Source organism: Coregonus lavaretus, assembly GCF_964263955.1.
Source record: "Coregonus lavaretus genome assembly, chromosome: 12".
Lineage (NCBI taxonomy): Eukaryota > Metazoa > Chordata > Actinopteri > Salmoniformes > Salmonidae > Coregonus > Coregonus lavaretus.
This window is the reverse complement of record NC_139999.1, coordinates 6,729,712-6,752,181: the sequence shown is the minus strand read 5'-3', so window position 1 is coordinate 6,752,181 and position 22,470 is coordinate 6,729,712. Positions and strand designations below refer to the sequence as shown.

General features: G+C 45.6%; 2 protein-coding genes and 1 long non-coding RNA gene across 6 annotated transcripts; 2 read left to right on the top strand and 1 right to left on the bottom strand.

The window, feature by feature from the left end:
- The first annotated feature begins 1,659 nt into the window (after nucleotides 1-1,659).
- On the top strand, nucleotides 1,660-4,864 carry LOC311138927 (uncharacterized protein). Its single transcript, XM_084173741.1, has 4 exons — nucleotides 1,660-1,931; nucleotides 2,243-2,307; nucleotides 2,412-2,926; nucleotides 4,362-4,864. Exons 2-4 carry the CDS (start codon nucleotides 2,292-2,294, stop codon nucleotides 4,404-4,406), a joined length of 576 nt encoding a protein of 191 aa, XP_084029867.1. The 5' UTR covers nucleotides 1,660-1,931; nucleotides 2,243-2,291; the 3' UTR covers nucleotides 4,407-4,864.
- A 319-nt stretch (nucleotides 4,865-5,183) lies between these two features.
- On the top strand, nucleotides 5,184-21,635 carry LOC311138199 (poly(rC)-binding protein 2). Of its 4 annotated transcripts, none has more exons than XM_084172875.1 (12): nucleotides 5,184-5,348; nucleotides 6,791-6,930; nucleotides 7,259-7,315; nucleotides 7,427-7,543; nucleotides 7,861-7,992; nucleotides 8,516-8,644; nucleotides 8,827-8,901; nucleotides 11,141-11,182; nucleotides 13,200-13,272; nucleotides 13,639-13,694; nucleotides 13,823-13,992; nucleotides 20,358-21,635. In XM_084172875.1, the coding sequence occupies exons 2-12, from the start codon at nucleotides 6,862-6,864 to the stop codon at nucleotides 20,392-20,394; spliced, it is 957 nt and encodes a 318-aa protein (XP_084029001.1). In that variant the 5' UTR covers nucleotides 5,184-5,348; nucleotides 6,791-6,861; the 3' UTR covers nucleotides 20,395-21,635. The 4 variants fall into 4 exon arrangements, with proteins under 4 accessions (XP_084029001.1, XP_084028999.1, XP_084029000.1 ...); XM_084172873.1 differs by having other exon boundaries at nucleotides 13,173-13,272; XM_084172874.1 differs by having other exon boundaries at nucleotides 8,516-8,650.
- LOC311138201 lies at nucleotides 15,735-17,324 on the bottom strand. The gene is made up of 5 exons (XR_014614031.1): nucleotides 17,174-17,324; nucleotides 17,068-17,141; nucleotides 16,216-16,653; nucleotides 16,115-16,151; nucleotides 15,735-15,976 (listed from the first exon to the last, which is right to left on the bottom strand). It is a non-coding gene; the product is annotated as an uncharacterized lncRNA (long non-coding RNA).
- Nucleotides 21,636-22,470: the final 835 nt, after the last annotated feature.

Here is a 22,470-nt window from a genome sequence, read left to right as displayed (position 1 = left end):
TGTTGGAACATTGCTGCTGGGATTTGCTTCCATTCAGCCACAAGAGCATTAGTGAGGTCGGGCACTGATGTTGGGTGATTAGGCCTGGCTCGCAGTTGGCGTTCCAATTCATCCCAAAGGTGTTCGATGGGGTTGAGGTCAGGGCTATGTGCAGGCAAGTCAAGTTCTTCCACACCGATCTCAAAAAAACATTTCTTTATGGACCTCGATTTGTGCATGGGGGCATTGTCATGCTGAAACAGAAAAAGGCCTTCCCCAAACTGTTGCCACAAAGTTGGAAGCACAGAATCGTCTAGAATGTCATTGTATGCTGTAGCGTTAAGATTTCCCTTCACTGGAACTAAGAAGCCTGAACCATGAAAAACAGCTCCAGGCCATTATTCCTTCTCCACCAAACTTTACAGTTGGCACTATGGATTTGGGCAGGTAGCGTTCTCCTGGCATCCGTCAAACCCAGATTCGTCCGTCGGACTGCCAGATGGTGAAGCGTGATTCATCACTCCAGAGAATGAGTTTCCACTGCTCCAGAGTCCAATGGCAGCGAGCTTTACATCACTCCAGCCGACGTTTGGCATTGTGCATGGGGATCTTAGGTTTGTGTTCGGCTGCTCGGCCATGGAAACCCATTTCATAAAGCTCCCAACTAGCAGTTATTGTGCTGACGTTGCTTCCAAAGGTAGTTTGGAACTCGGTAGTGAGTGTTGCAACCGAGGACAGACGATTTTTACACGCTATGCACTTCAGCACTCGGCGGTCTCGTTCTGTGAGTTTGTGTGGCCTACCACTTCGCGGCTGAGTCGTTGTTGCTCCTAGGTGTTTCCACTTCACAATAACAGCACTTACAGTTGACCGGGGCAGCTCTAGCAGGGCAGAAATTTGACAAACTGACTTGTTGGAAATCTGCCATCCTATGACGGTGTCACGTTGAAAGTCACTGAGCTCTTCAGTACGGGCCATATTACTTCCAATGTTTGTGTATGGAGATTGCATGTCTGCCCGATTTTATACACCTGTCAGCAATGGGTGTGGCTGAAATAGCCGAATCCACTAATTTGAAGGGTTGTCCACATGCGTTTGGCCATGTAGTGTATCATCTTCATAGTTATGGCACGCTTTGTCTAGTAGCTATTGAAGATTGAAATCTGAAATCTTATTATAAAAAATATATATATAAAAAAACGGTGGATTTTTCTCCATCCACCCCTGATTCAGAATATATCATATCATAGTCATGATTGGTTGAATAGCTATTGACAAGAGAAAACCGAGTATCCAATATAAAACTAATTTTACCTCGGTGAGGTGGGAGGCTTAAAAACATCTACAATAAAGGGACCAAATCACTGCAATAGCCTAGACATTGAGGAACCCAATTCGATTTGGTGCTAGGGCGTCATCTACATTTCTCCAAGACCGCAGAATCTGAATCTTTGTCTATGTCTCGTTTAAAAAAAACAAAAAACATTCTCGCATATTACTGTAGCACGTATGTTCATTATCATTCTTGTTATGGGCTTGTCTGGTGATAAGCGCATATTTTACAACACTTTTACGCATTATGTCCAATAGGCCTACCCATAGAGTTGTGTACGCACACTGCGCACCTAAAGTACCCCTATTGAAATCCACTTTCTTGACTGTATCGTCCAATTGCGCAATAGCCTAAAATGCAGTATTGTTGAGTTGAATGATGATGCATCTTTTCCTAGGTTTGTTTATCTTTCCATTACCAACAATACAATCGCATCAGCGCAATAAATAATATAAGATAATGCTGGTGAGAGAACACACCCATCATTTTATAGACGGGCGGGGCTTGCTGACCAATTCTGAGGATTGTATTTCCCTACTAGTCCCACGCCTATCCGGAAGAGAAACTGCAACGAATTCGTGAGAAACTTTCTAAGATCGACATCAAGAAGCTACCGCAGGTATGAAAGTCAAACTGTAGATCGTTGATAAGCATTACATGTGTTATCTACATAGGCTAATCGACAGTATTTCTTATAGAATCATATTATTGTATAGTTATTGCCGATATTTTGTTATAATTGACCAAGCCCTATAGTGGACTAACCTGGTCATGTTATGTGTATCGTGGGAAGGTGGTGGTGATACATCCACTCGATGTTGCTGTCAATAGAATAGGCTAGATAATAACTGGACTATGAATAAGTTACATATCATTGTACTTGTCTTCTTTTCGTTTTTGTTTAAAGTACTTTGCTTTTGTTTCTTCCAGGAGATCATCTGAGATCACCACTTTTTCATACTCATATTCAGGACATAAGATGTGGCCTAGCCAAGGTAAGTAGACTGTACTAATACTGTATTATGCCATAGCTATGTTCATGTTATCGCCAAAGTTATATCAGTCAGATATATTACAATGTTTGTGAAATCCTGTTCAGGTCCCCCTGGACAGAACCCGGCCTTCCCCCCTGCCTACAACCCCGCATTCCCTGCTGGTCCAAACCCAGCACACCCCCAAGGCCAGAACCCCATGTACGCGCCTGGCACAAACCCTGCCTATCCCCCCGGTATGGCTCCCGGTATGGCTCCTGGTATGAATCCAGCCATGCCTCCGGGATCCGGTATGGCTCCTGGTATGGCTCCTGGTATGAATCCAGCCATGCCTCCGGGATCCATGCCCTATGGACAACACCCAGGAGGACAACACCCTTATCCAGCTGGACCAGGTGTACCTGGTTACCCAGGAGTCCACCCAGGCCCCTACCCTGGTGGGGTCCACCCAGGTGGAGTTTACCCCGGGGGCATGCATCCAGGCATGGCTGGGGGTGTGGCGGGAGTCGGGATGGGGGTCGGTGGACACAAGGCGCAAAAGAAGATGATGAAGAAGGCGAAGAAGGCGAAGAAGGCCCACAAAGCCGATAAACACCTGAAGCATCATGGAGGCCACAGGAAGGTGGGTGTCTCTGTTTGTGTGTGTTTAGTGTGTTTGTTTGTTTGTGTGTCAGTCAATAACAGGGAGGGTCTGTGGATTTTGAGTGCGGTTGACAGGTGACGGTTCCTCCCACTGATGGTTCCATGACTCACTCTGTGTGTCCCAAATAGCACCAAATTCCCTATAGTGTCCTTAGGGCTATGGTCAAAAGGAGTGCATTAGGGAATAGGGTGCCATTTGTGTGTGTCACTGTGCTTCTACATCTGCATTGCTTGCTGTTTGGGGGTTTTAGGCTGGGTTTCTGTATAGCACTTTGTGACATCTGCTGATGTAAAAAAGGGCTTTATAAATAAATGTAATTGATTTGGGATCCAGCTATTGTGTGTACTCTGAGTAGAGTCTGGTCCCCTCTGAGGTATTTTACTGTCCTGTTTGCCTCGTGTTAACATACTCACATGTTTTGTTCATCACATGACTAGGAAGACTGGAAATCGAGGTTCTTGCCCTGAGAACTAATAATGTGTGTGTACCCAACTCTTTGTTTTTGGTTTATTTCTGTGTTTCTCATCCTGCTGCCAAACTATATTTTATTTTTATTTTGTTGTGTGAGAGTGAGATGCTGTCTTTGTGTGAATCAGGCTCTGTTTGTGTTTGTTGTTTGCTGTTAGCATTTAGTCCTTTTCTCATCTGACAACTAATCTCTTGCAGACTGACGCACGTAACATAACTGGAATTGTATCATCTGTCAACAGATGGGCTGGGTGATCTTCAGGTCGAAAAGTTAGTGATCTTCAGGTCGAAAAGTTAGTGATCTTCAGGTCGAAAAGTTAGAGCGCTAGAAAGATGCCAGAGTTTCCTGGTTGGATGACCGTTTAACATTATTTTCCCCAGTCTGAGCTAATTTTTTCCCCCCCGAGGTCCAAATTGTCTTGATTGCTCGGAAGTCTGAGATTTCCCAGTTCCCAGTTGCTTTGTTCCCAGTTGATTTTTAGTCTCTGATCATTTGGAGAAATCACGATGGCGCAGGTGCTGAATTTCGGAAGGGGGAAGGGACATTTGACCCATAGGCTTGCCCGTAACTTGCAAAGAGAGAGAGGGGTAGAGCTCTCGCCCTGCTTCTGCTAGTATCTTTTCAAACACATCTACCCCCCCAGAACTTAATTGAGCATCTGATGCAATATTTTATTTCTGGGTTTCCGAGGTTATCTGTCAACCTATTTTCTTCTTGTTTTGTCGTGTGAGTGGTGCTGCCTTTCTTTATTAAGTCGTTGAGATAACGACTTATGTACTAGCTCTTACTAGCACGGATTTCACCGACAGCTTCTTTATTGAGAAACTTGCAACTGTGATATGTGGTTGTCTTACCTAGTTGAATGCACTGACTGTAAGTCACTCTGGATAAGAGAGTCTGCTAAATAACCAAAATGTCAATGTTAAAATGTTTTTTCCTCCCCAGCACTCTTCAAGCAGTAGCAGCAGCAGCAGCAGCGATGAGGAGTAAATGTCACCCAGTGATGTCACCAACAACATCCAACACAGTGTCAGAAAGACATCTTGAATTAAAATAGAAGAAGAGGACATTTTCCATTTAAAGTTGCAATGAGGTTAAGGAATGTGTTGTGGTTGGGATGGGGGACTATTATTAAGAATGGAAGAAAAAAAAAAACATTTTGAATATGAATTTGTATAACACTGTAACAAAAGTATGTATAATTAACACAATTATGACTTCATAGTCTTAACATTTAGGGATAGAGGCCAATGAATGTATGCATATCCTCATGACTATGCACTATCATGTATAATATTGTACCTTTACACTGATGAGAAATTATATTTCAAATGGTTGATATATTTCCAAATAGAAATAATATATAGGATATAGCTGAGCAAGTGAGATGTGTGGAATTTCCCCAGTAAAAAATCTAAATAAATATTGATTTTAATACTGGAATCATTGAAATGTGTAGTACTGTATTTACATCAACACAATATTTATCGGGTTTGACTTTATATTTCAGCTCTGACAGAGAAAAATATTGGCTACATTTGTATTCACGTGAACATATTTTTTTTACCTTGATGTGATACTGTAACAATTCCAATGTAGATTCTCGAGTAGTTTGTTACATTGTAACAGCTAATTGCAACATGCAGAGCTTTGTAACATCACATTTACTATCGCCTACTGTAACTTTGTGCGCAGTTTGTTTGATTGTAGCCAGATAGGCGGGTTTGCCCCGCTGTGGGAGGGTTCGGTGAAAGGGGGAAGTTCAGAAGGTCTAGTTCTGTTGTCTTTGTGTAAAGCAGTGGAGCGCCTGATCTCACGCTATCACTCTTCCCCGAATCCTTTTAAAACTCTTCCCCCGGGTTTCTACCCTCCCGAACCTCTCCCCTTCTACCCCACCCTCCCCCCGACAACACATCTCAAAACACGGATCAGGTAAGAATATTTAATCTATATATATTTGCGTGCAATAAAATGTAAAAGAAACGCACACCGCATCTTGCTAGCTAGCAGCACACACAGTCAGGCTTCACGTGAATTTGCCAGGCCGCACTACTATGCACGCAGCTCATAATAAAGCCAGCACGATCTTATTTATCAGTCAATTGGCTGCTATTTAAGCGTGTCAATTTGTAAATGATCAATGTTCGGGTGTTTTGTAGCGGATATGAAACCGATGTATATTCTTGAAAAATTGCTAGCGTGAATGACAAATGGACAGTCATTCATACGATAAAGCTCCACATGCTCCCCATACGGATGCTAGCCACCCAGTTAGTATGCTACGCTAGGTCATAAAGATAGCTAGCTAGCTAAATGCTAGACTGGAGGGCGCCGGCCGGTTACTGGCTCAACGGCATGCAGCTAGTTATGAGTGAAGTTAAATTCATTGCAGCCAAGTAATCGGACACATTTACATTTACATTGTCCATTCATTCACGAACTTGAATAGCAAGTTTGTTTCGCTCGGGATTCACTCTTGGGACCATTTAACTAGCTCGTTAGTTAGCCTAACATGCTAGCTAGCGAAATGTATCTCTGTGTAGGTAGCCAGCTAAGTGTGCTAAGTTACTAGCAAGCTTCAAGATGCACGTGAACATGAATCATTGCTATGATGACCACTCCAACGAAGTTAGATTGTTACTTTTAGTCTAAAGGCAGGTTACTTTGCATGAATCATGATACAGTACTAATTATAATCATGCATGCAACAACCTCACACTAGAAGGCCCCATTCTTGTTAGCCAATCATATCTCAACTCCACACGATGCTACGGTGGAGTTGAGATACTTAGCTACGTTCTTGTTTTGCAAATGTATTCGTTTCCCTCTTATAATAATGGCAAATCAGTTTAGATCAGGTGTTATGCTTGTATAAGTGTCCACATAAATCTCCTCCATTGAACTAAAAGTAGCTACCGCTGAAAGAAACCTGACATTATGTGGATGGTTTCAGCAGCTTACTTGTAAACCATGGGTTCTTCTATTGTTTCAGTTTCCAGACCCAATTTAAAAAATGTAACCTCCTCCCATGACCCAATTTAAAAAGAAATTCTGTGTGATTTATAGATGTATTCTCATAACTCGTGACCCACCTCTTACATGCCCAGGGCCCACTTGGTGTTCCGACCCATAGTTTAACAAACCCCGGTGTAAACAGTAATATGCTATCAAATTTCTTGAGATCAATAGCTCGCTTGCTAATTGGTGTTAGCGTGCCACGTCATAGGCTGATGGGTAAAAACCAAAACCCAGCGATTGTATTCAGTTCACTGATCTCACATTCTGTACTCAATTGTTCTCCTGCCCTATACTCTCTTAACTCTTCTTCCTTTGCACTATTCTAAAATGTCTTACTGTTCTCGTCTGACCTCCAGATCCCACCTTTGTGACCAAAGACCCCAGTTTTGACCCCTTCAGCAGTAGCTACTCCCATCCAGTGCTAGTTATGGACTCCGGTGTGATTGAAGGAGGACTCAATGTCACCCTCACCATTAGATTGCTGATGCACGGCAAGGTGAGTGACCTCCCACAGAAGGCGCGACTGAGTGTTAGCCCGCTGAGCTAAAGGCTAGGCAATGTCACCATGACCATTAGATTGCTGATGCACGGCAATGTGTGTGTGACCTCCCACAGCAGGTGACAGTAGGGTGCAACAAAATTGTTTTGGCCCGCTGAGCTAAAGCCTCTTAGAGATTAGCTCGGGGAGCAAGCACAAGTCTTCAGGTCTCAGACCAGGTCACTCATTAAGCATGGTTCACCAAACCACCTCTATTAATGGTCCACATGCCTTTTTCACATTATCGGTTGGAATGATTATTCATTCATCTGTGTTTCTCTTTTAGGAAGTTGGAAGCATCATTGGCAAGAAAGGTGAATCTGTGAAGAAGATGAGAGAAGAGGTGAGAAGCACACACACACACGCACACATTTTTGTTTGTGCAGTTGCTGCCGCTGGAAAGTAAATTTTTCCTGATCGCCTAATTTCCCGTCTCCTCCCCTGTGGTGTCCAGAGCGGGGCTCGCATCAACATCTCAGAGGGGAACTGTCCTGAGAGGATCATCACTCTGGCAGGCCCCACCACCGCCATCTTCAAAGCATTCTCCATGATCATCGAAAAGCTGGAAGAGGTAACTTGTGGTAACACTGTCCTGGATTGGACAGATTGTTCATTTTGTCATTATGGCATCTGTATGAAATATGATGTTGCTACATCTCAGTCCAGCCAAGGCGCAGGATAGATGAACAGACTGGAGACGTGTTCAGCTGCTCTTAAAGAAAAAATTGAATTTTTTATTTATTTAACAATACCTCCGTTTTTTTTTTCTTTCAAGTTTTAGTTGTCCTCAGAGTGACTGAACACCTACACATCCATCTACTATTGTGGTTTAAAAGTGGAGCTGGAGAGTAAGTAATAACTTTATGAATCTCCCCTTGTGTCTCCCAGGATATCAGCAGCTCCATGACGAACAGCACGGCCACCAGCAAGCCCCCGGTCACCCTACGCATCGTGGTGCCAGCCAGCCAGTGTGGTTCCCTGATCGGCAAGGGAGGCTGTAAGATCAAAGAAATCAGAGAGGTTGGTGGAAGACCATGAATGATTATGTAGAATGGAATCCAACTAATGACCCCCTGATCGTCACTTGAAACTCAATCAATATAGAATCTCAGACATCTCAATTTAAAAAAAATCATAGTACATTGTAATGAAATTATCAACACCATACATAAAATGTATTTGTATAATACATTTTTAAAGATATATTAAAGCAATCGAAAACAGATATAATAGCTAAATGTTTTTATTGTTATGAGAACCATACACTGCCTGGCAGAGGCTTTGGTATTTAGGGATTCGATTCATTCTCCCAGTAACAGTAACACCGGTGGGTGGAGGGGTGGGTGGGTGGAGGTCTACTCTTTAGAAGCGATCAGTAACATAACAACAAAGTCTGGGGGAAAAGGATTTTAAAAACTTGGTGGTGAAAAGGCAAAAAAATCAATAAGACAATTTTGTTGAACTTACAAGGCTATTTGCACATTGTAGCAACTGAAGTCGACCAGTCAACCTGCATCTGTCTCTCTCTCTCTGTCCTCTCCAGTCGACAGGCGCTCAGGTTCAGGTGGCAGGAGACATGCTTCCTAACTCAACAGAACGGGCCATCACCATCGCAGGGACCCCCCAGTCCATTATCGAGTGTGTCAAGCAGATCTGCGTGGTTATGCTCGAGGTAAGTGTAAGTACTATCCTCAGATCATTCATCTATTTAATTCATCATAAATATACATTTTCTTAATTGAGAAATGACCCTTGCATTCTCTTTGGTAATAGTATCTCTTGTTCAATTCTACAAAAGGGTTTGTTGAATTAAACCCATTCTCCTTCTCTCCTCCCCTCTTGTGTGTCCTACAGTCTCCCCCTAAGGGGGTCACCATCCCATACCGACCCAAACCTTCAGGATCCCCTGTCATCTTCGCAGGAGGACAGGTATGTTTGCAAAAAATTTTTATTCAGGAGATCATTTGATCAACCTACCGGGGCTTGAAAGGCGATTGGGGGGTTGCTGGGAGAATAAAATGACGTGTAGTTGATCTATCATCTGTCCTTTTTATATTTTTACTGGGAAATTACAAGTTCAACAAAATTGTCTTATTGATTTTATGCCTTTTCCCCACCAAGTTTAATCATTTTCCCCAGACTTTGTTGTTATGTTACTGATGGGATCTAAAGAGTAGACCTCCACCCACCCTCCACCCACCCTCCCTCCACCCACCCACCCACCCTCCCTCCACCCTGTTTTCTGTGTTTTCGATTGCTTTAATATCTCTTGAAAATGTATCTTTCCAGATAATGTGGATACTTTGTACAAGAATACAACTTTCAAATGTAGTTACAGTGGGGAAAAAAAGTATTTAGTCAGCCACCAATTGTGCAAGTTCTCCCACTTAAAAAGATGAGAGAGGCCTGTAATTTTCATCATAGGTACACGTCAACTATGACAGACAAATTGAGAATTTTTTTTCCAGAAAATCACATTGTAGGATTTTTAATGAATTTATTTGCAAATTATGGTGGAAAATAAGTATTTGGTCAATAACAAAAGTTTCTCAATACTTTGTTATATACCCTTTGTTGGCAATGACACAGGTCAAACGTTTTCTGTAAGTCTTCACAAAGTTTTCACACACTGTTGCTGGTATTTTGGCCCATTCCTCCATGCAGATCTCCTCTAGAGCAGTGATGTTTTGGGGATGTCGCTGGGCAACACGGACTTTCAACTCCCTCCAAAGATTTTCTATGGGGTTGAGATCTGGAGACTGGCTAGGCCACTCCAGGACCTTGAAATGCTTCTTACGAAGCCACTCCTTCGTTGCCCGGGCGGTGTGTTTGGGATCATTGTCATGCTGAAAGACCCAGCCACATTTCATCTTCAATGCCCTTGCTGATGGAAGGAGGTTTTCACTCAAAATCTCACGATACATGGCCCCATTCATCCTTTCCTTTACACGGATCAGTCGTCCTGGTCCCTTTGCAGAAAAACAGCCCCAAAGCATGATGTTTCCACCCCCATGCTTCACAGTAGGTATGGTGTTCTTTGGATGCAACTCAGCATTCTTTGTCCTCCAAACACGATGAGTTGAGTTTTTACCAAAAAGTTATATTTTGGTTTCATCTGACCATATGACATTCTCCCAATCCTCTTCTGGATCATCCAAATGCACTCTAGCAAACTTCAGACGGGCCTGGACATGTACTGGCTTAAGCAGGGGGACACGTCTGGCACTGCAGAATTTGAGTCCCTGGCGGCGTAGTGTGTTACTGATGGTAGGCTTTGTTACTTTCGTCCCAGCTCTCTGCAGGTCATTCACTAGGTCCCCCCGTGTGGTTCTGGGATTTTTGCTCACCGTTCTTGTGATCATTTTGACCCCACGGGGTGAGATCTTGCGTGGAGCCCCAGATCGAGGGAGATTATCAGTGGTCTTGTATGTCTTCCATTTCCTAATAATTGCTCCCACAGTTGATTTCTTCAAACCAAGCTTTTTACCTATTGCAGATTCAGTCTTCCCAGCCTGCTGCAGGTCTACAATTTTGTTTCTGGTGTCCTTTGACAGCTCTTTGGTCTTGGCCATAGTGGAGTTTGGAGTGTGACTGTTTGAGGTTGTGGACAGGTGTCTTTTATACTGATAACAAGTTCAAACAGGTGCCATTAATACAGGTAACGAGTGGAGGACAGAGGAGCCTCTTAAAGAAGAAGTTACAGGTCTGTGAGAGCCAGAAATCTTGCTTGTTTGTAGGTGACCAAATACTTATTTTCCACCATAATTTGCAAATAAATTCATTAAAAATCCCACAATGTGATTTTCTGGATTTTTTTTCCTCAATTTGTCTGTCATAGTTGACGTGTACCTATGATGGAAATTACAGGCCTCTCTCATCTTTTTAAGTGGGAGAACTTGCACAATTGGTGGCTGACTAAATACTTTTTTCCCCCACTGTATAAAGAGAGTTCAGAGGTGGTCGTGGTAGTATGAGTGTTTCCCAAATGGCACCTTATTCCCTTTATAGTGCACTACTTTAGACCAGGGGTTGTGGTCACAAGTAGTGCACTGAAGTGAATAGGCTGCCATTTGGGACGCGGCCTGTGTGTGTAGAAGCACAAGCGGCTCTTGTGGCTGTGAGTCGAGATGTTGATGGGATGCCTATGAACACTTTGTTGTTGTTTCAGGCATACGCCGTTCAAGGACAACATGCCATACCCCAGCCAGATGTAAGTGATGTTCTGTTGTCACCTTTCCATTGCTGCTTCCGGTGTTCCTATCCTCTCTGACCTACCATGCCCTCTCTACGCTCACTGTGCTTCAATATGCTCCCTATCCTACCAACCCTACAATACCTGTCCTCCCTACCAACCCTTCTCCACCCTACAATACCTATCCTCCCTACCAACCCTTCTCTACCCTACAATACCTGTCCTCCCTACCAACCCTTCTCTACCCTACAATACCTGTCCTCCCTACCAACCCTTCTCTACAATACCTATCCTCCCTACCAACCCTTCTCTACAATACCTATCCTCCCTACCAACCCTTCTCTACAATACCTATCCTCCCTACCAACCCTTCTCTACCCTACAATACCTGTCCTCCCTACCAACCCTTCTCTACCCTACAATACCTGTCCTCCCTACCAACCCTTCTCTACAATACCTGTCCTCCCTACCAACCCTTCTCTACAATACCTGTCCTCCCTACCAACCCTTCTCTACCCTACAATACCTGTCCTCACTACCAACCCTTCTCTACAATACCTGTCCTCCCTACCAACCCTTCTCTACAATACCTGTCCTCCCTACCAACCCTTCTCTACCCTACAATACCTGTCCTCACTACCAACCCTTCTCTACAATACCTGTCCTCCCTACCAACCCTTCTCTACCCTACAATACCTGTCCTCCCTACCAACCCTTCTCTACCCTACAATACATATCCTCCCTACCAACCCTTCTCTGCAATACCTATCCTCCCTACCAACCCTTCTCTACCCGACAATACCTGTGCTCCCTACCAACCCTTCTCTACAATACCTGTCCTCCCTACCAACCCTTCTCTACCCTACAAACCTGTCCTCCCTACCAACCCTTCTCTACAATACCTATCCTCCCTACCAACCCTTCTCTACAATACCTGTCCTCCCTACCAACCCTTCTCTACAATACCTGTCCTCCCTACCAACCCTTCTCTACAATACCTGTCCTCCCTACCAACCCTTCTCTACAATACCTATCCTCCCTACCAACCCTTCTCTACCCTACAATACCTATCCTCCCTACCAACCCTTCTCTACCCTACAATACCTGTCCTCACTACCAACCCTTCTCTACAATACCTGTCCTCCCTACCAACCCTTCTCTACCCTACAATACCTGTCCTCCCTACCAACCCTTCTCTACCCTACAATACATATCCTCCCTACCAACCCTTCTCTACAATACCTGTCCTCCCTACCAACCCTTCTCTACCCTACAATACCTGTCTTCCCTACCAACCCTTCTCTACAATACCTATCCTCCCTACCAACCCTTCTCTACAATACCTGTCCTCCCTACCATCAAGTGTATTAACAGTTTGCTGTATATTAACAGTTGTCTAGTGAATTAACAGGTTGCTGGTGCATTAACAACTCACATCCTCAGCATATCACTATGGGTTTAGGATTGAGGTGTTAGTTTAGGATAAGCCTTGTATTACTGTCTCAGTGATACTGTGTTGATTATACCATGGCCCTGGTTGGTTTTGGTAGGGGCCACGAGAGATCTCCTACTACATACGTAGTGTCCTATCCATCTGCCAGAAGACTGCAAGCAAACATTCCAAACTGAGTCCGAGTTCTCCTGAGCTACAGTGGAAAGACCATGGGGGTATAAATGAATAAAACGAAGAATGATTCCACAAGCCACACCACAATGGTCCATTTTAGAGCAATAGTTTTAGGAGAAGACGGGCTAACTGGTCAAGACAACTGGGTCTTGTTCATTAGCGCATGCCGGTGCATTGCAACAGAAAAGGTTTTACCAATCGTAAAATGAGCATTTCTTAGTCCCTCCCTGTTTCCATTTGGTTCCTAAAGGACACGACTCCAACTGCTATTATGCGTGTCTGAATGGTGAATGAAATGGTTTCGGTACTGTACTGACCATGCTTCTTTTACCGTCTCTTTCCTTTTCCGTTTCTCTCTCCCCCCCCCTCTTGCTCTCACAGTCTTCCTCTGCCTCCATCTCTCCACAGCTCACCAAGCTACACCAGCTAGCAATGCAGCAGAGTCCCTTTCCCATGGCCCCCAACAACCAGGGCTTCCAAGGTACTAGGGACTTAACCATACAATCCTTTTTAAAGAAAATATAAAAGGTTCTTGAAACCGCTGCGCTCAGAACTGGTGTGTGGACCAAAATGAGATCAGTCGTAGGTTTCACTCAGTTATTTGCTGTTTTTAAAATTTTTAAATTTTTAATTCATTCATTGAGACAACAGGTGTGAAAGACAAATGTTTTGGCTGTTAGGCCATCGCTAGTGTGTCACACTGATAAAAAAAAAGGAATCCTTGACAAAAACATTTTGTTGTAATGAACATGCCACCTCAATAATGGTGTTTAAATATAATGAATATGTTCCTCTTGGTCCTGGTTGTTTATTTATACATATTTGTATTTTTGTGTTGTTGATTTAGGAGGGATGGATGCCTCTGCCCAAACTAGCTCCCATGAGATGACCATTCCAAATGATGTAAGTATTTCCACAGTGATGACTCTGACCCTTCCCATTTCCATCAAGTGATTGGACAGTTCACACTATCAAATCAAATCCACTCTAGTTGGTTGGCTTAATTGACTTCCTGGTTCTCTCTCCCCTAGTTGATTGGCTGCATCATCGGTCGCCAGGGTTCTAAGATCAATGAGATCCGGCAGATGTCGGGTGCCCAGATAAAGATAGCCAACCCCGTGGAGGGCTCCGCGGACAGACAGGTCACCATCACTGGTTCCGCCGCCTCCATCAGCCTGGCAGAGTACCTCATCAACGCCAGGTCAGACACAACATCACAGTTACAACAAGCTTTTTAACCAACTACCATCTGTTGTCCTTCTAGAGTCAGGGGGATAGATCAACTTGGCGTTGCAAAATTCCAGAAAAGTTCCCAAAATTCCTAGGATGGAGGTTTCCCCAATTGGAGGACCTTCCTGCATGTTCCCTCCTGGTTCCTGGAATCCTCCAACCCGTGGACTTCGGGTTCTGGGACATTCTTTGATTTTTGGTGTCTGGTCCTGGATCACCACAGTTGGTTGGTGCAGCGGGCTTTTGATCTGGCCCAACACTAACTAACACGGAGCTGGGTTGGAACAAAAGCCTGCCGCTCCCCAGAACTGGAGTAGCCTAGTATTCTACCATGCCCCTTTTGGTATTTTCTGTAGAACAGAGAATCCACCCACCACCCTACACCACTGTACTTGGGCCGTTGACATTTGGGCGCCTCCCAGTCCATCTGCCTACAGTACAATGTGTTCAGTGTTTTGTGTTCGACTGACTGCCTAACCTCCTCCACCAACCTCTATATCATGTACTGTTATTGTACTGGCTCACTGCTGAATAGTTTAGTGTGTTTGTGGGGATCAGTTTAAACAAGACAATGCACATAATCACTCATCTTGATCACATAATGAGTAGGTATTTGGAATTCAAGGTGATTTGTAGATCAGCGATTCTGCGCAGTCCGGCTGCAACATTGTCTATCTCAAACACGCACATTGTCTCTTGAAACATGAGTCAGACTTCTAATGATGTCATCTCCCCGTGTACTCACTGGTGGCTACTATGCCTAGTTCTCCTATTGCCTTGTCTATCAGACTCTCACCCCCTCCTGACTGTCAGTCTGTCTGTTACCCCCTCACCCCCTCCTGACTGTCAGTCTGTTACCCCCTCACCCCCTCATGACTGTCAGTCTGTCTGTTACCCCTCCTCTCCCCCCTGACTGTCAGTCTGTCTGATACCCCTCCTCTCCCTCCTGACTATCAGTCTGTCTGTTAGTCCTCCTCTCCCTCCTGACTGTCAGTCTGTCTGTTACCCCTCCTCTCCCCCCTGACTGTCAGTTTGTCTGTTACCCCTCCTCTCCCTCCTGACTGTCAGTCTGTCTGTTACCTCTCCTCTCCCTCCTGACTGTCAGTCTGTCTGTTACCCCTCCTCTCCCTCCTGACTGTCAGTCTGTCTGTTAGTCCTCCTCTCCCTCCTGACTGTCAGTCTGTCTGTTACCCCTCCTCTCCCCCCTGACTGTCAGTTTGTCTGTTACCCCTCCTCTCCCTCCTGACTGTCAGTCTGTCTGTTACCCCTCCTCTCCCTCCTGACTGTCAGTCTGTCTGTTACCCCTCCTCTCCTCCTGACTGTCAGTCTGTCTGTTACCCCTCCTCTCCCTCCCTGACTGTCAGTCTGTCTGTTACCCCTCCTCTCCCTCCCTGACTGTCAGTCTGTCTGTTACCCCTCCTCTCCCCGCTGACTGTCAGTCTGTCTGTTACCCCTCCTCTCCCCGCTGACTGTCAGTCTGTCTGTTACCCCTCCTCTCCCTCCTGACTGTCAGTCTGTCTGTTACCCCTCCTCTCCCTCCTGACTGTCAGTCTGTCTGTTACCCCTCCTCTCCCTCCCTGACTGTCAGTCTGTCTGTTACCCCTTCTCTCCCTCCTGACTGTCAGTCTGTCTGTTACCCCTCCTCTCCCTCCTGACTGTCAGTCTGTCTATGTTACCTCTCCCCCCTGACTGTCAGTCTGTCTGTTACCTCTCCCTCCTGACTGTCAGTCTGTCTGTTACCCCTCCTCTCCTCCTGACTGTCAGTCTGTCTGTTACCCCTCCTCTCCCTCCTGACTGTCAGTCTGTCTGTTACCTCTCCCTCCTGACTGTCAGTTTGTCTGTTACCCCTCCTCTCCCCCCTGACTGTCAGTCTGTCTGTTACCCCTCCTCTCCTCCTGACTGTCAGTCTGTCTGTTACCCCTCCTCTCCCTCCTGACTGTCAGTCTGTCTGTTACCTCTCCCTCCTGACTGTCAGTCTGTCTGTTACCTCTCCCTCCTGACTGTCAGTTTGTCTGTTACCCCTCCTCTCCCCCCTGACTGTCAGTTTGTCTGTTACCCCTCCTCTCCCCCCTGACTGTCAGTCTGTCTGTTACCCCTCCTCTCCCTCCTGACTGTCAGTCTGTCTGTTACCTCTCCCTCCTGACTGTCAGTCTGTCTGTTACCTCTCCCCCCTGACTGTCAGTTTGTCTGTTACCCCTCCTCTCCCTCCTGACTGTCAGTCTGTCTGTTACCCCTCCTCTCCCTCCCTGACTGTCAGTCTGTCTGTTACCCCTCCTCTCCCTCCTGACTGTCAGTCTGTCTGTTACCCCTCCTCTCCCTCCTGACTGTCAGTCTGTCTGTTACCTCTCCCTCCTGACTGTCAGTCTGTCTGTTACCCCTCCTCTCCCTCCTGACTGTCAGTCTGTCTGTTACCCCTCCTCTCCCTCCTGACTGTCAGTCTGTCTGTTACCTCTCCCCCCCTGACTGTCAGTCTGTCTGTTAGTCCTCCTCTCCCTCCTGACTGTCAGTCTGTCTGTTACCCCTCCTCTCCCTCCTGACTGTCAGTCTGTCTGTTACCCCTCCTCTCCCTCCTGACTGTCAGTCTGTCTGTTACCCCTCCTCTCCCTCCTGACTGTCAGTCTGTCTATGTTACCTCTCCCCCCTGACTGTCAGTCTGTCTGTTACCTCTCCCTCCTGACTGTCAGTCTGTCTGTTACCCCTCCTCTCCTCCTGACTGTCAGTCTGTCTGTTACCCCTCCTCTCCCTCCTGACTGTCAGTCTGTCTGTTACCTCTCCCTCCTGACTGTCAGTTTGTCTGTTACCCCTCCTCTCCCCCCTGACTGTCAGTCTGTCTGTTACCCCTCCTCTCCTCCTGACTGTCAGTCTGTCTGTTACCCCTCCTCTCCCTCCTGACTGTCAGTCTGTCTGTTACCTCTCCCTCCTGACTGTCAGTCTGTCTGTTACCTCTCCCTCCTGACTGTCAGTTTGTCTGTTACCCCTCCTCTCCCCCCTGACTGTCAGTCTGTCTGTTACCCCTCCTCTCCCTGACTGTCAGTCTGTCTGTTACCCCTCCTCTCCCTCCTGACTGTCAGTCTGTCTGTTACCCCTCCTCTCCCTCCTGACTGTCAGTCTGTCTGTTACCTCTCCCTCCTGACTGTCAGTCTGTCTGTTACCCCTCCTCTCCCTCCTGACTGTCAGTCTGTCTGTTACCTCTCCCCCCTGACTGTCAGTCTGTCTGTTAGTCCTCCTCTCCCTCCTGACTGTCAGTCTGTCTGTTACCCCTCCTCTCCCTCCTGACTGTCAGTCTGTCTGTTACCCCTCCTCTCCCTCCCTCCTGTCAGTCTGTCTGTTACCCCTCCTCTCCCTCCTGACTGTCAGTCTGTCTGTTACCCCTCCTCTCCCTCCCTCCTGTCAGTCTGTCTGTTACACCTCCTCTCCCTCCTGACTGTCAGTCTGTCTGTTACCCCTCCTCTCCCCCCTGACTGTCAGTCTGTCTGTTATCCCTCCTCTCCCTCCTGACTGTCAGTCTGTCTGTTACCCCTCCTCTCCCCCCTGACTGTCAGTCTGTCTGTTACCTCTCCTCTCCCTCCCTGACTGTCAGTCTGTCTGTTACCCCTCCTCTCCCTCCTGACTGTCAGTCTGTCTGTTACCCCTCCTCTCCCTCCTGACTGTCTGTCTGTCTGTCTGTTACCCCTCCTCTCCCTCCTGACTGTCAGTCTGTCTGTTACCCCTCCTCTCCCCCCTGACTGTCAGTCTGTCTGTTACCCCTCCTCTCCCTCCTGACTGTCAGTCTGTCTGTTACCTCTCCCCCCTGACTGTCAGTCTGTCTGTTACCTCTCCCTCCTGACTGTCAGTCTGTCTGTTACCCCTCCTCTCCCTCCTGACTGTCAGTCTGTCTGTTACCCCTCCTCTCCCTCCTGACTGTCAGTCTGTCTGTTACCCCTCCTCTCCCTCCTGACTGTCAGTCTGTCTGTTACCCCTCCTCTCCCTCCTGACTGTCAGTCTGTCTGTTACCCCTCCTGACTGTCAGTCTGTCTGTTACCCCTCCTGACTGTCAGTCTGTTACCCCTCCTCTCCCTCCTGACTGTCAGTCTGTCTGTTACCCCTCCTCTCCCTCCTGACTGTCAGTCTGTCTGTTACCCCTCCTCTCCCTCCTGACTGTCAGTCTGTCTGTTACCCCTCCTCTCCCCGCTGACTGTCAGTCTGTCTATGTTACCTCTCCCCGCTGACTGTCAGTCTGTCTATGTTACCTCTCCCCCCTGACTGTCAGTCTGTCTGTTACCCCTCCTGACTGTCAGTCTGTCTGTTACCCCTCCTGACTGTCAGTCTGTTACCCCTCCTCTCCCTCCTGACTGTCAGTCTGTCTGTTACCCCTCCTCTCCCTCCTGACTGTCAGTCTGTCTGTTACCCCTCCTCTCCCTCCTGACTGTCAGTCTGTCTGTTACCCCTCCTCTCCCTCCTGACTGTCAGTCTGTCTGTTACCCCTCCTCTCCCCGCTGACTGTCAGTCTGTTACCTCCTCCCTCCATACCCACCAGCCTGTCCTGTAACCTCCCTCCCTCCCTCCCCACCAGCCTGTCCTGTAACCTCCCTCCCTCCCTCCCCACCAGCCTGTCCTGTAACCTCCCTCCCCACCAGCCTGTCCTGTAACCTCCCTCCCTCCCCACCAGCCTGTCCTGTAACCTCCCTCCCTCCCTCCCCACCAGCCTGTCCTGTAACCTCCCTCCCCACCAGCCTGTCCTGTAACCGTCCCGACTGTCCCTCTTTTTCCTTCTTGTCTCTGTTGTTTCTACAGCGTAGAGTCCTCTAAACCCTCCTCCTCGAACCCTGAACAGACCCACAGCACCAGCCTCCTCTGCCCTCCTCTTCTCTTCACTACTACCACCTCCTCTCCTGCTGCTACCTCCTCTACTGCTTCCTCCTCCTCCTCTTCTTCCTCCTGTTTGGCGCCCCCTTCCTCCATCTCTCTGTCCTTGTTGGTTCCTCCTGGCGCTCCCTCCCCCTCTGACTCCTCCCTCCCCCCCAGCTCCCCTACTGTCTCCAGTCTGCTCAGTCTTAAGCCCCTCCCCCTCCTGGCCCTCCATGTTGTCTCCTCCAGTAAACCCGCCCACTCAGCCAATCCTGAGCCAAAGCTCTCCTCAGAGCTGGGCTCCAAGTCTAAGAGGCGAAGGCTTTCCCCCTACTAACACTACAGCCATAGTAGAAGTACAGACATGAAGTACGTCCCAAATAACACTCTATTCCCTATATAGTGTGCTACTTTTGACCAGGGCCCTATGCGGAATAGGGTGCCATTTGGGACGTAATCAAGCTTAGTATTGTCTGTACTGAGTCCTGCTCTGCTGTTGTACCTGGCTGTGCATCATGCTTCTTAACTTTTTTAAAGTAAAAAAATAAAGAAGCCACACAAAAAAAAAAAGCTAAATGCCCAGATATGGCATGAGGTCTCGTCCATGTGTTGTGGGTCCACTGCTTGGTTTGTCACCTTCCCCAAGGACTCTTGAGTCCCTGATATTTCTATCAGCATGGACACTGTTCTCAGACTGACACATTTCTTGACTAATTAAAAGCTTTTGATTGGTTTTCTCTTCTTGCTGTGAGCTCAGGTAACACCTCTCATGCCATAATAATATAATCATATTAAGATCTCAAACTGTATTATTTCATTTATTTGAGGAAAATATCTGAATGTGGACTTTGACATACCTGGGTATTATCTGTGGGAGCTGGTTACATTTGTTGTGAACTGTTTTATTATAATGCTGATATCCTTGTTTTAACACGTTCGGTGTCAAATGTTTGATGTTAAACTAGTCTCACTGGGGCGCCATGATCACGTTTAATAGTTTATCCTCGGGTATCGTATGTTATCTAATTAAATCCCCCTCCTCATTATGAGTCATTGGACCTGTACAACTTCAGGAAAGTGATGTCATCGTAACTAAAGTAGTTAACAACGATTTGAATCGAGCCATAGACCTCTACTGCTATGGCTATAGTCTGTTTAGCAGAGCTCAACTGCTGCTCTCTGCTGCTTTACGACCCATTTTAGTACTGGTCAGAAGTCAGTGACAACAATTAAGAGGACAGGAAAGAAGTTGAATACATTGTTTAGGACTTGGGATGTGATGTCAAGGAAATGGCATTCCTCTCAGCTGTTTTGGTATGTTAATCTACAGACGGGGTTTGTTTCTATTGGGTAGATGTTTCTGCATTGTGAATCGTAAGAAGCTTCGGTGAGGTTTGTAAAAGGTTTAAATTGTAAAAAGGTTTTTATCGTGTGTGTGTGATCTGATTTGGAACACACAGCTTGGCTTATTGTCTCCCCCTTTCGATCTCTCAATGTGTCTCTCTCCAGGCTCTCATCCGAAGCGACAGGACTGGCGGCCAACTGATAGAACAGACTACATAGATCTGATCTGCACTAACCCCCCTCCCCACTTTTTACCTTCTACCACCCATCGATCCATCACTCGGCTCTCCTTTAAAGTGGTCAATGCAACTATCCAACTTAGTTTTTACCTTTTTTCTTTTCTTTTTTTTTTGTTGTTAAAAAATCACCACCCACCAGATTTTTTTATTTAATTTGATCTGAATTCATTGTTTTTACGAAGAAAACAATGAGGTTTTTAAGTCCCTGTTTGAAGTTTTTAAAGATTTATTCATAGATAAATAAATTTGGCGATGGAAAGCTCTCCTAGTCTTTCTTTATACTGTCACGACTAGAGGAGAATAATCTGAAGGTTTAATTCTGTAAAAGTTCAATTTTTGTTTTCTTTAAAAGGGAAAAGGGGAAAAAAACGAAAAATAAATCTCGAAAATAAAAATAGATTGACTGTTTCCCTGCATATTTAAACCCCCTCCCCCATTCCCTAGTCATTTTATCCATTTGAATATCTGCAAAAACTCACCTTGATTTAATGTTCATCACCAAAGGGGGAATATGGAGCTTGTGCTATCGTCACTGCTGGTATTTTGGGTATGACAAACATCTCTAACAGTACTAGAAGACGTGGATATTGCATTAATGGAAAATACTTTAAAACCGGCGTGCGAACACATTTCACCTGAAACTTTTTGTTTCCGTGTCATTCCTAAGTTTCTACCTTTCCTTTTACCCCGTGTCATATGTTCAGGGTGTGTCCCAAATTGCACACTAGTCCCTATATAGTGCACTATAAACGCAATAGGGTGCCATTTGGGACGCCGACTATATTGCTGGGGTCGGGAGGTTGTTGGGGTTCGGCTCGAGGGCTAGGAAGTAGAGGACAATCCTCGTTTTTCTTTAAAGACTGATAATACCACAAAAATAGTTGGAATATTTGTTTTAAATTGTTTCTTTTTTATTTACCAAAGGGGATAGAGTCCTGAATAATGACAGGCGTGTGTGTCTAAGTGTGCGGAGAGAAACTAAGATATTATGGATGGTCGTTAAGCTGAAACTAAGACAACGAAAAGGGCGATTTAAATTAGTTAACACTAGTTTCCTGCTCTTTGCTGAAGTCAGATTTTATTTTTTATTATTTGCAGGAAATAAACCTTTTGTGCACGTTTTTGGAAAGACTGTAGACCTGGGTGCCACCACATTGTTAAAATAAACTACAGAAATAAAGATGTGAAATGCTCAAACTACAAATTCTCTGTCTTTGTGTTGCTTCATGGTGTGTGTGTGTGTGTGTGTGTGTGTGTGTGTGTGCGTGTGTGTGTGCGTGTGTGTGTTTTTTTTGGGGGATGACTAATATACTTCATAAAGGCTCTTATTCTACTCTGCCGTTCTTTGGAATGGTACCTGCTATGCTTTTATGAAAACCTATACAAATCATTCAGCATTAAAAACTGAAACGCCAACATTGCCAGTTTTTGAACAGTGAGTTTTTTTTTATTTCTTAATTTGTTTCTTAAATATATTTATTGTACACAGATACAATACATAATGCAATATAAAAACAAACTGTTATTTTTTAATTTTTTTTTATAAATGAGTCTGTTTCTGATTCAGCATTACGGAAACAAGCCTGATCCCAGATCTGTTTATGCGGTCTTGCCAAACATTTGTGCACCTGACAATGACCATAGGAGTTAGTAAGACAATACAAACAAACATATCTGGGACCAGGCTAATTCGGAAAAAACATACAAGAATGACCCTCTATTTCTCCAGTCACCAGAGGGCATTGGTCTTTTGCTGTATTGGCAACAAAACAATTATTTATCTGTTTGACTGATGACACATGTCTGGATGACATCCAAGCATAAGACCTAGTAGTTATATAGTTAATGCTAGACTTGAGGGGACAGAATACATTCTGAGATCTGAACATTCAAAATAAACACTATAAAACCTTAAGATATTAAGGAGCTGCCATTTTATAGCTTATCAAATGGAACCTGCCGAGTCATCCAATAGAGTAGACCGTGAAGTTGGAGCAGAATCCTCTCAATGCCACAGAGGATTTAATGGCGGCTGTTCA

Coding starts and splice junctions, on each gene's coding strand:
- LOC311138927 (XM_084173741.1), top strand. Junction 2,927..4,361: donor ATCATGGAGGCCACAGGAAG/GTGGGTGTCTCT, acceptor TTTCCTCCCCAG/CACTCTTCAAGCAGTAGCAG.
- LOC311138199 (XM_084172872.1), top strand. CDS start 6,862: ATGGACTCCGGTGTGATTGAAGGAGGACTCAATGTCACCCTCACCATT. Junction 8,902..11,140: donor TCATCTTCGCAGGAGGACAG/GTATGTTTGCAA, acceptor TTGTTGTTTCAG/GCATACGCCGTTCAAGGACA. Junction 11,183..13,172: donor ATGCCATACCCCAGCCAGAT/GTAAGTGATGTT, acceptor TTGCTCTCACAG/TCTTCCTCTGCCTCCATCTC.